This window comes from Rhipicephalus microplus, chromosome 1, assembly GCF_043290135.1.
Source record: "Rhipicephalus microplus isolate Deutch F79 chromosome 1, USDA_Rmic, whole genome shotgun sequence".
NCBI lineage: Eukaryota > Metazoa > Arthropoda > Arachnida > Ixodida > Ixodidae > Rhipicephalus > Rhipicephalus microplus.
Window position 1 is genome coordinate 227,428,566 of NC_134700.1, and position 14,023 is coordinate 227,442,588.

The window sequence follows — 14,023 nt, forward strand, 5'->3', positions numbered from 1 at the left end:
GCTGTTGTTTCCGGGTCGGGTGCCTCCACGTTGCATTTTTAGATTTTGAAGGACCAATAAATCCTTTTTTTGATTATATGAAATTCCAGACTTAACAAAATACTTAGAACATCCCCACCACTTCGTTAAATCGAGTTTCAACTCGATTTAATATTTTGGATAACATTTTGAATTGGGACGTTTTAGATTTCAAGTAATCAATATATCAAACTACTGCATGACCCCCTTTGAGTTTGATACATCCAGCTTCGAGTAGAAGCTCCACAGACACACTAATAACAAGGAGACTAATCACACTGAACTCAGTGCCTTATATTTTCATAGTCTTCTGGCAACCTTTCTGCCCCTTGATAGCAGCGGTTGAGAGTCTCAAAAGAATTGCAACAAAAGAGTTCTTTTCTTCGTCATGCTTGAGTAGCATTTTTTTTTTGTTCACTTTTGGGTGTCCTACTACTTAATTCGTAATTTGATATTGCTAACAGGAGGCATGTTAATGCTAATAGCAAGTGGTATCACTGGCACTGTACTTACACTGCATGCTTAGCTCCATGGCAGAAGACATTGTTACCCATAGGCGCTAATATAGAGTTTCCTATAAACACACTGATTTGATATGTGGGCTTTAAGGTCCCAAAACCACCATAGGATTACGAGAGATGCCGTACTAGAGGGCTCCGGAAATTTCGACTACCTGGGGGTCCTTTATGTGCACCCAAATCTGAGCACACGGGCCTACAAAACTTCCGCCTCCATCGGAAATGCAGTTGCCGCAGCGGGGATTCGATTCCGCGACCTGCGGGTCAGCAGCCGAGTACCTTAGCCACTAGAGCACCGCGGCAGGGCGCCTATAAACACACTAGAGAGAACTCTGTGTCTATGGCACCTGTAGCACATGGAACTTCAGCCAGCATGGGAATGGTGGGTAGTACAGGGGTTTGTATAAACTTCGCACTTTCAGCTCCATTTTGCACCCTGTGGCCTGTATTCGCTTTGTCGCAAGATGAAGTTTAACAAAAGTTCAGAAGTTACATTTCACCACCTTGACCTTTTTAGGCTCACCCACTAAAATCAGCTCACAAAACTGACGACGGCCCATTCCTTTATTCAAAACAAAACCAAACACAACAATAAACAAAGCCACAGGTGTGTTGGAAGCTTGCAAGCGCGAAGCCTAGGCAAAGGGGGATAATACTTGTCGTTTTCACGGTTGCTTAACATCAAAAGCACCATAGTTCCTTCTGGTTTATACTGTACGAAACTCTATGGGCTCTAATGTATTTGACGCGATTCATGTGAAATCTTGCTGAAGTGGTTGCACTTCTGAAAAAGTGTGTCTAAGGATATCTTGCCAAATCTTGAGCCAACAGCTAAAGGAACTATGGCGGCAGTGGCATGTCACAAGTATTGCACTTGTCTCCCAAAGAAAGAGAAAGATACAGCCTGGGTCCACTGTGAGCAACACATTCTTCAAGAAAAAGGTGTCAAAAGAAGCACTGATGTGGCACAATTAGAGACTCTAGTGTGATTACGTTTATGAACAAAGCCCCAATATTGCACACACAAATGAGATATCAAACTTCGAATGCACACTACAGGTGTCAGAAAAAAAGGTGTTAAATCGAGATGAAATGAGAATATAAAGTCCTATCGAATGTCTAAATAAACTACAGCAGACTCTAATAGAACAGAACCTAAAGGGACCTGGAAAATATGTTCAGTTCAACAGGAGTGCTACTTAGTGAGAGAAGATGAAGGCTGTAAAATTTGAGCACAAAACCAATCAATCATATTAGAGTTAGTTGCTCGATTTTAACAGCAGTTCCATTTAACAGCTTGATGTTTACTGAACATCTACTGAATGTAGTATATGAACACATCTGAACCTGCAGAAAAGCAGGTGCATATATTATAAAACAAGGCTCCCTACTGTGTTGCGATTTGTCTTATTTATGTGCCATTGAATACTAAATGTTAAATAGAATGTGTAATGACACACAATATTTTGGAGCACTGCTTTGAGCTTCTGTAAATTGAGATCCTCAAAAAGTGATCAATCTCCTTACACCACATGGATTTCATGTTAAACATATCATAGTTGCATAATGCGATCAACATCAAAGAACTACTAGTAGAGACTTTCAAGGTGTGATTGACACAAAAAGCATCAAGACTGTGGTGTTCAGTCTAAGTTTGTGAGGTGTGAAAATCATATGTACTACCGTGAAGAATATGAGTGGAAACGGGCCAGCTCATGGTCTACAGCCTCAAACACAACATAAGGCAATTGACAGCAGCTGACGGAAAACATACAGAAAAGGCACCACGTTTCTGCTAAACATTGGCACTGCCATCGCAGTGTTGCTGATACAAAATGGCAGTTGAGTGCTGGTCATCGGACACTCGCAGTGATAAGGCAGGAAAACAAAGCAGATTGCTATTCATCCGTTAAGTTAGTTTGTTGGCTCTGTGTGCACATGCGGCATCAGTACACAACAGGAGCTGCTATTTCAAGCTGTCTGTATCATACCTTCCATGCTTAGCAAAAGCAGACGCAAAGTGGAAGTAACAAAAGTGCAAAAAAAAAAAAGTGTTGTGCCTTCTATATTTTAAAAGCGTCATCCAAGAGCAATTGAATTGAAGCTACTTGCCACACGCTCGCGTGTTCCCTCTCACAGTACTCACAATAGTACTTTGTCCTTTGCTCTACAGATTTAAACTTAAGGCAATAACCTTGATAATGCATCATTATTCCACAAGCTAACCAACTGGCATTTCATCAGTGAGTTGGTGATGCGACTCAAAGAGCCTCAGTGACCACAGCCCTAAAAGATCGTGGGTACGAATGAGCCTGCCTGTTCTTTGAACTTTTCTTCAGTGCGCACAGAACACAGGCACAAGAAAGAGACAGACGAGTGCAATGTTTATTACGTATGTGCCAAATTTTAAGTATTACACAGAATGCGTACTAACGCAGACGAGTGCTTGTCCGTCAGGCAAGTGCTCGAAAAAGACAGACACACACTCCTCTGTCTCTTTCTTGTCCCTGTGTTTCATGCGTGCTAAAAATGGTTAATATAGATACATACCAACTTCCCAGCTATCAGTTTTACTGCAATAAGAGCCTGCCTAGTGTATTAATGAATGTATGGCAGCGTCTGGTTCTGACAGGATTGAGTCTGAAAGGACTCTGTTCCTTTTGATGATCTGCATTTAAATATATATTACTGCAAAATTCAGGAGTGTCATACATAGTTTCATGTGCATACTGAAGCAGAGGAGAGCATAGCAAGCTGCACAAAACACAATGGAAACTACTACATGAGATACACATGTATCGCATTGAGGTCTGAAACTGAGAAAACCCGTGTGGAAGCAGCATCAGCAGCACATACCATCCTCAGTTGTTGTTAGCAAGGGACCATATTCTCTTTTCAACAGCTGCAAATAGAGAAGAAACACTGCATTTAGATAAATATTCATAGCCCTATGACATGATAGAAACATAGTGACAAAAGAAATAAAACGTACTGCTTTTCGAAGTGTTAATGAGAACTAATAAACAATAATGTCAAGGAAAGTATAGGAGATGTTAGTTCTAGTAATTATGATATAAATGATAAAACTCTATTAATTTTATGTAATTACCTATCTAACAAAATAATTCTTTAAAAAAATAGCCCTTGAATTTAACCTTCTTTGGTTTACTCATAGCGAGGGTCCCGCGTTGGCAGACTTCATGCCTCGTGGTAGTATGCAAAGAATTATTGGTCAGCTGCCAGCTCATAAAAAAGGGCACATGCCATAGAGTTTCATACAGTTAACTAGGGGGGGATTCTGGCACTGTGTTTGTTGAGTGACAATGGGAATTATGGGTAGTACACAAATTTGCCTAATCTTCATGCTTGCTGGCTTCGAATGCACTTCTGGCTTTGTTCATGGCTGTGTTTCGGTTTTATTTGGAATAATATGCACAATTGTGGGCTTCGTGACCAGAATTGAATTGGTGAGCCTAAAATATTATGGTGGTGAAGAGCAACTGGAGAACATTTGTCGATCGTCATTACATGACAAAGCAGCTCTAAGCCAAGCAAAGCAAAATGTAGCTAAATGTATAAAGATTAGACAAATTTGTGTACTACCCATCATTCCCATCCTCACTAAAGTGACGTGCATTGCAGCTCACATAGACACCAGAGCCAGAGTTCTCTCTAGAGTATTTATAGAAAACTTTATGGCACGTGCTACATGATGCCAGCAGGCAGAAAAAAAGAGAATTCTACATTTGCCACCATAGCTGCAGTCGCTAACAAACACTCCCAGGTTTACATGCAGAGATATACCCAATAAAGTGGACAGGATGATGCCCACCGCTGTAGCTCAAATGACATAGCATGGGAAGCCCAATTTGAAGGCTGCAGGCTCGATCCCTGCTGGCGGAAAGTCTTTTCGTACACTTTACTTTCTTCACATCTATATCACAATTGCTACAAATAACATCCCCTATGCTTTCCGTGGAATCGGTGTTTGTTAGTTCTCATTATTACTGTGTCTAACAAAGGCAATAATATTACAACCGCTCTCCCCGAAAGAACTATGGGGTGATGCAGAGCACCGTAATTGTGCAGCGCGAGCAGTCGATTTTTTCAATTAGGAAACTCGCTAGCACACTCTGCCTGCGTTGGCTTTGCGAGACGCCGCAGGGAGGAATGCCTAGATGAGAGGGGGAGCGAGCGTAGGTTAGTAGATGCTCCCAGCATCGGCGTTGCGAGGATGGAGAGGGGGAGCACAGGAGAGGAGGGGAAGGTACTTTACGTTTGGCCCGGCAATTCGTCTGGGCAGACGCCATTGTGCGTAAGCCAGTCTGCTAGAAAGTCTTTCAACCCCATCGGCGCCCAGTCTGCAAGACGCTGTCTTCTAGATGTTCCAGGAAGCAGTCGGGTCTCAACAAAAGCTTTGCGAGACGAGCGTTTTGTTGAACCGGCTCGAACAGCGTGGGACGGCGCCACTGTGGCTGGTCTCATTAAGACAACCTTTTGACTCGGCTATTGTCGTCGCCGACGCGAAATCGTCACAAAGGCACGGTCAGTCCTGAAGCATGGGAAGACTTTGAAGAAGTCGTCCCCAGGATAGAGCGTTTGGACTGCCTGAAGTTGAAAGCAGCATGGACCGTTGCTGACGTTCGGGTTAGCAACCATCTCCCCGGAGGAGCTCAACCTTCCCTCTCCGGACTCTACCTCATCGCCCTGCAGCGCCTTAAAGGCGGGGGCCGGGTGCATCATTGTGTGGTGCGCTCGTGCTCCCATTGGACCATTGAGACTTCGTCGCCTGATTTGTGGCGAGAGTGCTTACCGTCGCCTTCTTGGGATCTCGGTGTAAAGGAGACGGCGAGCTATAAAAGCTGAAGCGTTTTGTGAATCATGTGCGGAATCATGAGCTGAATCATGAACTTAATCTCTGTTGTACATATTGCGGGATATTCAGGATCCCTGCACAGTTCCTATCTTTCTTCTATAATGTAAATAAATCTTCGTTCTACCTCTCTTAATGCGTCCCTTCACTGGCGAAGATCGGCTATGCGGACGACGGCGGGAAGCCAGCTACCTTAAAGAAGCCCGCCGTTCCTGCCATCGACCTTGAAACCTTTGCAGGACGCGCATGCGCAGTGTGGGAGCGAGCGCAAGCAAGTGGTAGGAGAGAAGTGGAGAGAGTGACGTGCAGCTGTTGGAAAGAGGAAAGGAGAGTTGCGCATGCATAGTGTGAGTGGGGACGATGGACATGTGACACACCTACGAGCAAGAGATGCTCCGCATCAAAAATGAGCTCTTAAAATTCCTTCTTTCCGTAGGTAAACAAAGCCTCCATAGTAAGGCCGAAACTTCATTTCTGTTTTTATTTCAACGACTGGTTGGTGCTTACTATTTCCCGTCATGAATTTTCCCAACCAGACAGACTTCCATCGTACTCTGAACTTCATTACAGTCAGTGAAAAAACCCTCTACAGAAAAGCACACACTGCTATGAACAGTTCAGTAAAGTTATGTAGTTGTGCACATAAAGTTTAAAAAGAGGAGTGCTAAGTTACCACTTTCTCGAGTGTCCTCTCCTTGTACAGATACCCCATCCTAACTCACTTCCGTGAACAGGGCACCAGCTGCATATCACCCAACAGTGGATTTCTGCTACTGGCTGATAACCGACATAATGCAGGAGTGGCCTTTAGATAGGTGCACTTCTTTTTAAAGGTGTTGCCATGTGCCAACGTCACATTCCATGGCGTGCGGAAATTACACAGTAGTAGCACTAGGCCACAAAAGAATAGCAACAAGCGTGAGTAATCACGTTTCATGGCGTGTGTTCAGGGTCATGATGCATGTACATGTGCCAATGTCAATTCAAAAACAATATTCACAAAGAGCTCCAGCCACACGAGAAGGTGTGAGGCGAAATCAAGCATCACCGCAATGTGCAGCTGTTCCCCCACTTTTGAATTCGCCCGACAGTGCTACGCTGCGCCGTTTGATCTTGGCTCAGCAGCCATTCGAGATGAAGGTGCTCCCACTAAGTGGGAGCACCTTGTTGCTCCCACTAAGTGCATTGTTGCTCCCATTGTTGCTCCCACCAAGTGCGACATTCAGTTTGTAATTCGCTTTTTACACACCAAGGGGACTTGACACATGGATACTCATTGTCGGCGTACAGAGGTGTACGGCTACAAGCTATGTCCATTCAACATGTCCGAATGTGGGGCAGGGAGTTTAGTGCTAATCGAAAAAAATTGGAGCATTACAGGTGTTGTGCTTTATGGGTACCGCATTTGTTGACAGCATAAAAAAAGAGAAATGCTTTACTCATGCTTGCCAGTTCTTTTGAGAGTGTCAAGAAAATAAAGCATGGCTGGACTCTATTGTTACAGGAGAAAAAACATGGCTGTTTCATTTCACTCCTGAAATGAAACACAATGGCATCTTTCTGGGTCACTAGTCCCAAAGAAGTTCACACTAACTTCTGCTGGCAAGGTCATCGCCAGTGTGCTTTGAGGGTGTAAAAGGATAGTGCTGATCGATTTTCTCAAACCTGGGACAGCAATCAACTCTGATAGTTATCGTGCAACACTAAGAAAACGAAGGCAGGCTATCCAGAACCACTGGGGAGGATGATTGACAGTTTGTGTAATGCTGTTTCATGACAATACCCGACCTCATGTTTGCTAAACCTCCGACCTTTCGACAAGCTTTCGGTGGACTGTCATTCCTTACCTACTGCGCATGATGATGATGTTTGATGTTTTGTGGCGCAAGGGCCATTCCATGGCCAAAGAGCGTCAGTTCATCTTACTAAAGATATGGACAATGATTGTGATAAGCGGCTGTGTAAGGGCCATAAAATTTCTCGCGGTAAGGCGGGTAAAAACATACAAGTAATAAAATCATGACCATGCCGTGAAAGTTGTGTGCGGTGTGAATAGATGACAAAAGTTGGTGATAATAAAAAACGATGGTGGACATGTATGGCATTAGCACAAGTGCCTCACTCGTTCATACCCTTGCGTGCAAGGGCCGTGAGGCAAGTGCTTTCGATGTGTGTAGCCACCGCAGCGAAAACCTCTCTGGAGAGGTCGTGCTACAGAGTGCTCAGGTATATGATATGAAAACTACGAATTTCTTTTAAAAACGCTAACAATGATTTATGACTAAAAAGTGGTTCCCTACCGACGAACTTTGCTGGGTGTAAAGGTATATGTTGTCGGTAGGGTAATGGAAAGTGTTGTTTTCTTGGAGTTTCTAACTGTTTGCACTGGATTAAAATGTGAAGAACTGTTAGTGCTTCACCACATCTGTCACACAATGGTGAATCGCCACCGGACAAAAGATGTGTGTGTCGTGTATGTGTGTTCTATCCTGAGCCTCGTTAGTATTACCTCTGTATGACGTGATTTTGATACTGGCAGCCAATGGCCAAGGTGTGGCTTAATAATGTGTAATTTGTTTTGTGTGTGTCTATCCCACTTGCTCTGTCAGTAGTCTCTAAGCTTTCGTTTGAGAGACGACTTAAGATCAAGGGCCGGGATTGATATGGGTGTAGTGGCAGTGCTTTCGTGGACGGATGCAGCAAGCTGATCCGCCATCACGTTGCCTTGGATCTCACGGTGCCCTGGCACCCAGCACACTGGCTTTTAAACATTTTGTTTTTAAATACTTTATGTGTGGTACGAAGGTCAACTTGTTGTCCAAGATTAAGCCTAAGAATTTATGTTCCACATTAACTGACAGGCGTTGACCGTTCAGTTCAATGTCGGGTGCTGCGTGCATGCCTCTCTTTCGGGGGAACAAGACACACGTGCTTTTTTGTGGGTTCAGTCGGAATCCGTTTTCCTCTGCCCATTTGGAGACCTTGTTTAAACCTAACTGAACCTGCCGCTCACACATTGCCAGGTTGCATGACTTAAAGCCAAGCTGGACGTCATCGACAGGTGCAATAGAACATGTTGCGGGGGATGGACAGGTGCAAGGAATTCATTTTGATAATAAAAAAATTGCCCGCAGCTTCCCTCGGGGGAACACTGAGGAGGATGCGGAGCATATAATTGGTTAACGGGGTGTTAAAGTGCGACTTACTTGGGTCGATGGCTAAATTGGTTAACGTGGTTGTGAAATGGGGTGTTAAATTGCGACTTACTTGGGTCGATGGCTAAATTGGTTAACGTGGTTGTAGGAGGGGGTTTTAAAGGAGTGAACACGTACACACGTATGCGAAAGGACGGCGCTGGTCGAAGGGACGTCGATCACTGTGTTTGTGGATTCGTTTGAATTCATTTCACCGCGACCTTGGACGTCGACGCGCCGTACAAACCAACCGACGAGCGGCAACTGAGCGAGCGAGCACCGACCTTGAGTATATATACAGCGCGACGGCGCATGCACTGTCAGCTGTTGAATGTTCTCGAAGGAGAAGCGCGCGCGCGGCACAGATGGCGACGGCGCGACGGCGCATGCGCTGTCAGCTGTCGAATGTTCTCGAAGGAGAAGCGCGCGCGGCACAGATGGTGGGCGACGGCGGGACGGCGCATGCGCGCGCGTCAGCTGTCGAATGTTCGAGAAGCGGTGCGGACGGCGCACTACAAGGCGCGAGTATAAGATGCTTCCGCATCTAAAAGTGTACAACTAAGTACACCACCTTGCGGTACTCCCGTTTCTTGGACAAATGTTTGGGAGAGAATACTGCCCACACGGACACGGAATGTCCAATTGGACAAGTAACTCTCGAAAATGGAAACTACTCTACCGTGCACACCCAAGTGAGACAGGTTTCTTAATATGCCAAGACGCCATGTTGTGTCGTATGCCTTCTCGATATCGAGAAACACAGAGAGGAAGTATTGTTTGTGGACGAATGCGTCTCGGATCTCTCCCTCAATGCGCACCAGATGGTCGGTGGTGGATCTACCCTCTCGAAACCCGCACTGGAATCGGTCAAGCAGATTGTGTGTTTCGAGGAAATGTAAAAGTCGGCGGTTTATCATCTTCTCAAAAAGTCTACAAAGGCAGCTTGTAAGTGCAATGGGCCTATAACTCAAAACTGAGGAAGGGTCCTTGCCCTGTTTCAAAATAGGGATAACAATAGCCTCTTTCCAGGAAGCAGGGATGGTGCCAGAAAGCCAGATAGCATTGTATAGGGAGAGTAAAGTTTTTCGCGTTTCGAGCGGCAGGTTTTTCAACATTTCATACATGACACGGTCATAGCCTGGGGCAGAATTACTGCAGTAGTTTAGTGATGTTTGTAGCTCAGCTAAGTTGAAAGGTTGGTTGTATGCCTCGTAATTAGTGCACTTGTATTCTAGTTTCTGCTTTTCTATCCTTCCTATGTATCTTTGGAAAGCTTCAGTATAGTGTGACAAGCTAGACACCTGCTCGTAGTGTACACCAAGGAAGTTCGCCTGATCCTCCAGGCTGTCACCCTGTGTGTTTACGAGTGAGAGTGAGTGTATGTACTTGTCTTCCTGCTACCCTACCAACCATGTTCCAGACTTTAGCCTCTTGTGTATATGAATTTATCCCTGATAAAAACTTGTGCCAGCTTTCTCTTCTGGCCTGCCGACGCGTTCTCCTGCCTTGAGACTTTATTTTCTTAAAGCTGTCAATATTTTTGGCTGTCGGTGAATTCCGAAGCAACCTCCATGCTCTGTTCTGCTCCTTTCGCGCATTCCGACGCTCAGTGTTCCACCACGAGACGCATCGCTTGCCCGGCATACCAGATGTTTGCGGTATGCACTTGGCTGCTGCATCACTAAGAAAAGCATTGAAGTACTGCACAGCTTCATCTATGTTTAACCTACATATGTCGGTCCAACTTAAACGAGTAGTGTTGTGAGACTGTTCCCAGTCCGCTTTGTCTGTCTGCCATCTGGGAACATGTGGAGGACCTTTTTCTAGTGGTGTACTTGGAATGATCAGAAAGCGATCACTTCCGAAAGGATTGCTGATCACTTTCCATTGAAGTAGGAGTACAAGCGATGGGGACACAATGCTGAGATCTATCCATGAGTAGGTTTTGTTGGCGAGGCTAAAGTATGTTGGCTCTTTCCTATTCAACAGACACGCACCCGAAGAAAAGAGGAACTGTTCGATTAGACGACCTCGTGTGTCGCAACGAGAGTCGCCCCATAGACCGTTATGTGCATTCAAGTCACCAAGGACCACATAAGGTTCCGGTAGTTCATGTACCAGTGACTGTAATTCGTGTTTTTCGAGACGGTACTGTGGAAGTATGTAAAGAGAGCAGATGTAGACAAGTTTGTTCAAAAGAACTGCTCGAACAGGCACTGCCTCAAGGGATGTTTGTAGCGGTAGATGTGTACATGCTACGCCCTGATCAACTATAATGGCCACACCACCAGATGATGCTACAGCGTCATTGCGGTCCTTTTTGAATATTACATAGTGACGTAGAAAATTGGTGTTTTTGGAATTGAAGTGTGTCTCTTGTACACACAGCACTTTTGGGGAATGTTTGTGTAAGAGTTCCTGGATGTCGTCGAGGTTTCTGAGCAGCCCTCTGACGTTCCATCGCATTATTTGTGTGTCCATTTTGATTGTAAATGAGTGCTGTGTGTACTAAAGAAGTATTGCATCAAGTCAAGAAGCCTTGTCAGGCCTCGTAATGATGGTTTTTGATTTTCTGGCGCGCTCCAAAGAGCCGCGCCTCTCCTTCGGTGCCGAAGACACCGCTGGACTTGCTGTTGTGTCCATAACCTAGGATGAGGTGCTGGATGCCCGCTCGCGGTTCACGCATGAAGGCACGGAGGTCTTAGGGCTATCTGTGGAGACAGAAGGCCCTGGAGCTTCAGGTCCGGAGGCCTGCAAGCCTTTTGGTGGCGGAAGAGCCTGTGCTACTTCCGCTGAGGGGGTAAATGGCACTGCCGCTCATATTGGTGGCACTGCCCTCTTTCGTGCCACCTCCGCGAACGAAGGTCACTGCATTAGTAGACACTCGCGTGCCTCCCTAAACGAGATGTTTTCATTTACTTTCAGTGTGAGTACTTCTTTTTCATGTTTCCATGTAGGGCATGTGCGAGAGTAAGCGGGGTGTCCACCATCGCAGCTCGCGCAGTGTGTAGTGGTTTCTTCACAATTGTCTGTGGCATGTTCGCACGAACATGCCACAGACACAGGTTTGAACAGACACAGGTTGACGCAGACACAGGTTTGAAAATGCCACAGACACAGCTTTGCACAAGTTTGACGGCCACGGCAGCTCTGAGAACCGTGGCCGAATCGCTGGCACTTAAAACAACGTCGGGGGTTGGGGATGTAGGGTCGGACCTTTAACTTCAAGTAGCCTGTTTCAATATATTCTGAAAGTGTGCTTGTGCTAAATGTAAGAATGAGGTGCTTTGTGGGGGTTTCTTTGTTGTCACGCCTAATCTTAATTCTCTGTACATGCGTTACATGCTGTTCGTTCCAGCCCTCAAGTAGTTCACTCTCTGTCAGGTTAATTAGGTCTTGATCAGACACTACGCCTCAGGAACTGTTCAGGGAGCGGTGTGGTGTGATAGATACAGGTGTTGCTCCAAAAGAGGTGAGTTTTGTCAGGTTTTCATACTGGGTCTTGGTTTAGACTTCAAGAAGAAGGTCCCCGCTAGCCATACGTGTAGCCTGATATCCTGAACCTAGAGTATTGGTGAGGCATTTAGAAATGACAAACGGAGAAATGGTTCTTGCGTTCTTTTCTTGCATTTCACAGTGGATCACATGGAAGTGCCAGAAAATTTCTTTCGGCTTTATAAATACATTCAGTGTCGCTTCGGTGCACCCCCTCTTGGGAGGAGGGCGATCAGACAGTTTAGGAAATGAAAAAGAGGCCATAAAGTATATATAAATTCGGCAACCATGCCAGCCGCCCACCATCGAGCCCAACATGGGGACGCGGCAGCACAAGGCATGCCAGCACCAGCTGTACAAAGCCACTATAACCCAATTTATGTGACCAAGAGAGGGCACATACACAAGGTTAACCCTTGCCGCCTGGAAGATGGAAGTAACCAGAAGTGAGGAGATGACAGGAAAGATTGGAAGAGAGAAAAGATGAAGATCAGGAGAGAGAGAGAGACAGGAAAAGGCGACTGCCGATTTCCCCTGGGTGGGTCAGCTCAGGGGTGCCGTCTACGCGAAGCCGGGGCAAAAGGGCTGTGTTGCCTCTGCCGGGGGGCATTAAAGGTCCAATCACCCGGCGTCGACTCAACCCTCAGGATCTCCTTTTCCCCGGACACGGCAAAGCCACGCACGGCTAGGCGTGGGAGGGAGTCAAAACCCCCCCGTTAGCTCGGGTCCGTGGTGTCGCTACACACCAAACGCCTGCTTACGCAGACACCCCTGCGGGCATTACCCGCTGTGCAGTCCGAGACCTCGTGCCTAGCCATTATCACTTGTTCCGTAAGTTAAAAGAACACATAAGAGGCTAATGCTTTTGGAGTGACCATTAAGTAAAAAAAAAAGGTGGAAGGCTTCCTTAGTAGGTTGGTGGCAGAGTTCTACGAGATTGAAATACTGAAATTGGAACACTATCTAAAAAAAGCATAGAAAAAGATGGCAATTTTTCAAAAAAAAGTCAAGAAAAATGTTTGTATTTCCAACAATGTACATTGCTATGAAAATAAACAATGTTTTCTGTTTGCAACCTTGATGGGAACCTTATTTCTTTATCAACATTCGTAGTTTCTCTGCCCTGCGTCATCCCTCCCTGTGTAGCGTCCAGTGTGCTTGTTGGGACGAGAGAAAGTGCTAAACGCATGCAACAAATCGCTTAAATCCACTTGTTTTTGATGGGTGAGAGAAATTCCTACAGCAACTGATTCATGAGGTAATAACCTCTCAAATTAAGGTCATTCATTGATTACATACACGGAAAAGTGATTCATGAAACACTTTAAGAGTATAGTGCAAGGTTGCTGAAATATTTATTCACATCTACATTTGCTTGGCTGAAGTGTCTCGAAACTGAGGATTGTGCTATTATCCAGAAATCTTATGATTGATGGTATCAATTAGGCATACCAACAAGCTATGAAGTACAATAGTCATTCCATAGAATTCATTTATTAGAACTTATTTTAAAAATCGGGATACAGCAACATCATTTCTTACCTCGTCTGCCCCGTGTTCTTGGAGTTCCTTGTAGAATTTCAATGAAATGCTGACCTGTGAAAAACAGGGTAATGGTTATGTCACAAAGAAAGGGAAGCCACAAATTGAATCATGCAGAATATAACAAGATGACAGCAACATATGCATAGCTCATCTGAGAAGATATTGTGTTTTGTCCACTGAGAAGCAAGGTTATTGGTCAACTATTCATTGTAAGTAAAAAGTACATTCTAAAACTTCCAGAGATTGATTCAAAAGTAGGGAAAGCAGTCGGTGCTCGCATCGCTTAAAAGAAGACCGACGTTGCTTAAACGCATGAACACTGTCATATATGTTGAAGTACAATTGTTTTCAACATTCTTAAATTTATTTGAGCATCATAC

At 45.1% G+C, this 14,023-nt stretch overlaps 1 protein-coding gene across 1 annotated transcript in view; it reads right to left on the reverse strand.

The window, feature by feature from the left end:
* Window positions 1–14,023, reverse strand: part of Arpc2 (Actin-related protein 2/3 complex, subunit 2) — a 41,135-nt gene that overhangs the window by 23,448 nt on the left and 3,664 nt on the right. Inside the window, exons 3-4 of the mRNA XM_037412378.2 lie at window positions 13,641–13,694; window positions 3,393–3,438 (exon numbers count right to left, since the gene is read on the reverse strand). Of these exons, the coding sequence (XP_037268275.2) occupies window positions 3,393–3,438; window positions 13,641–13,694 (100 nt within the window). The remainder of the gene's footprint in view (window positions 1–3,392; window positions 3,439–13,640; window positions 13,695–14,023) is intronic.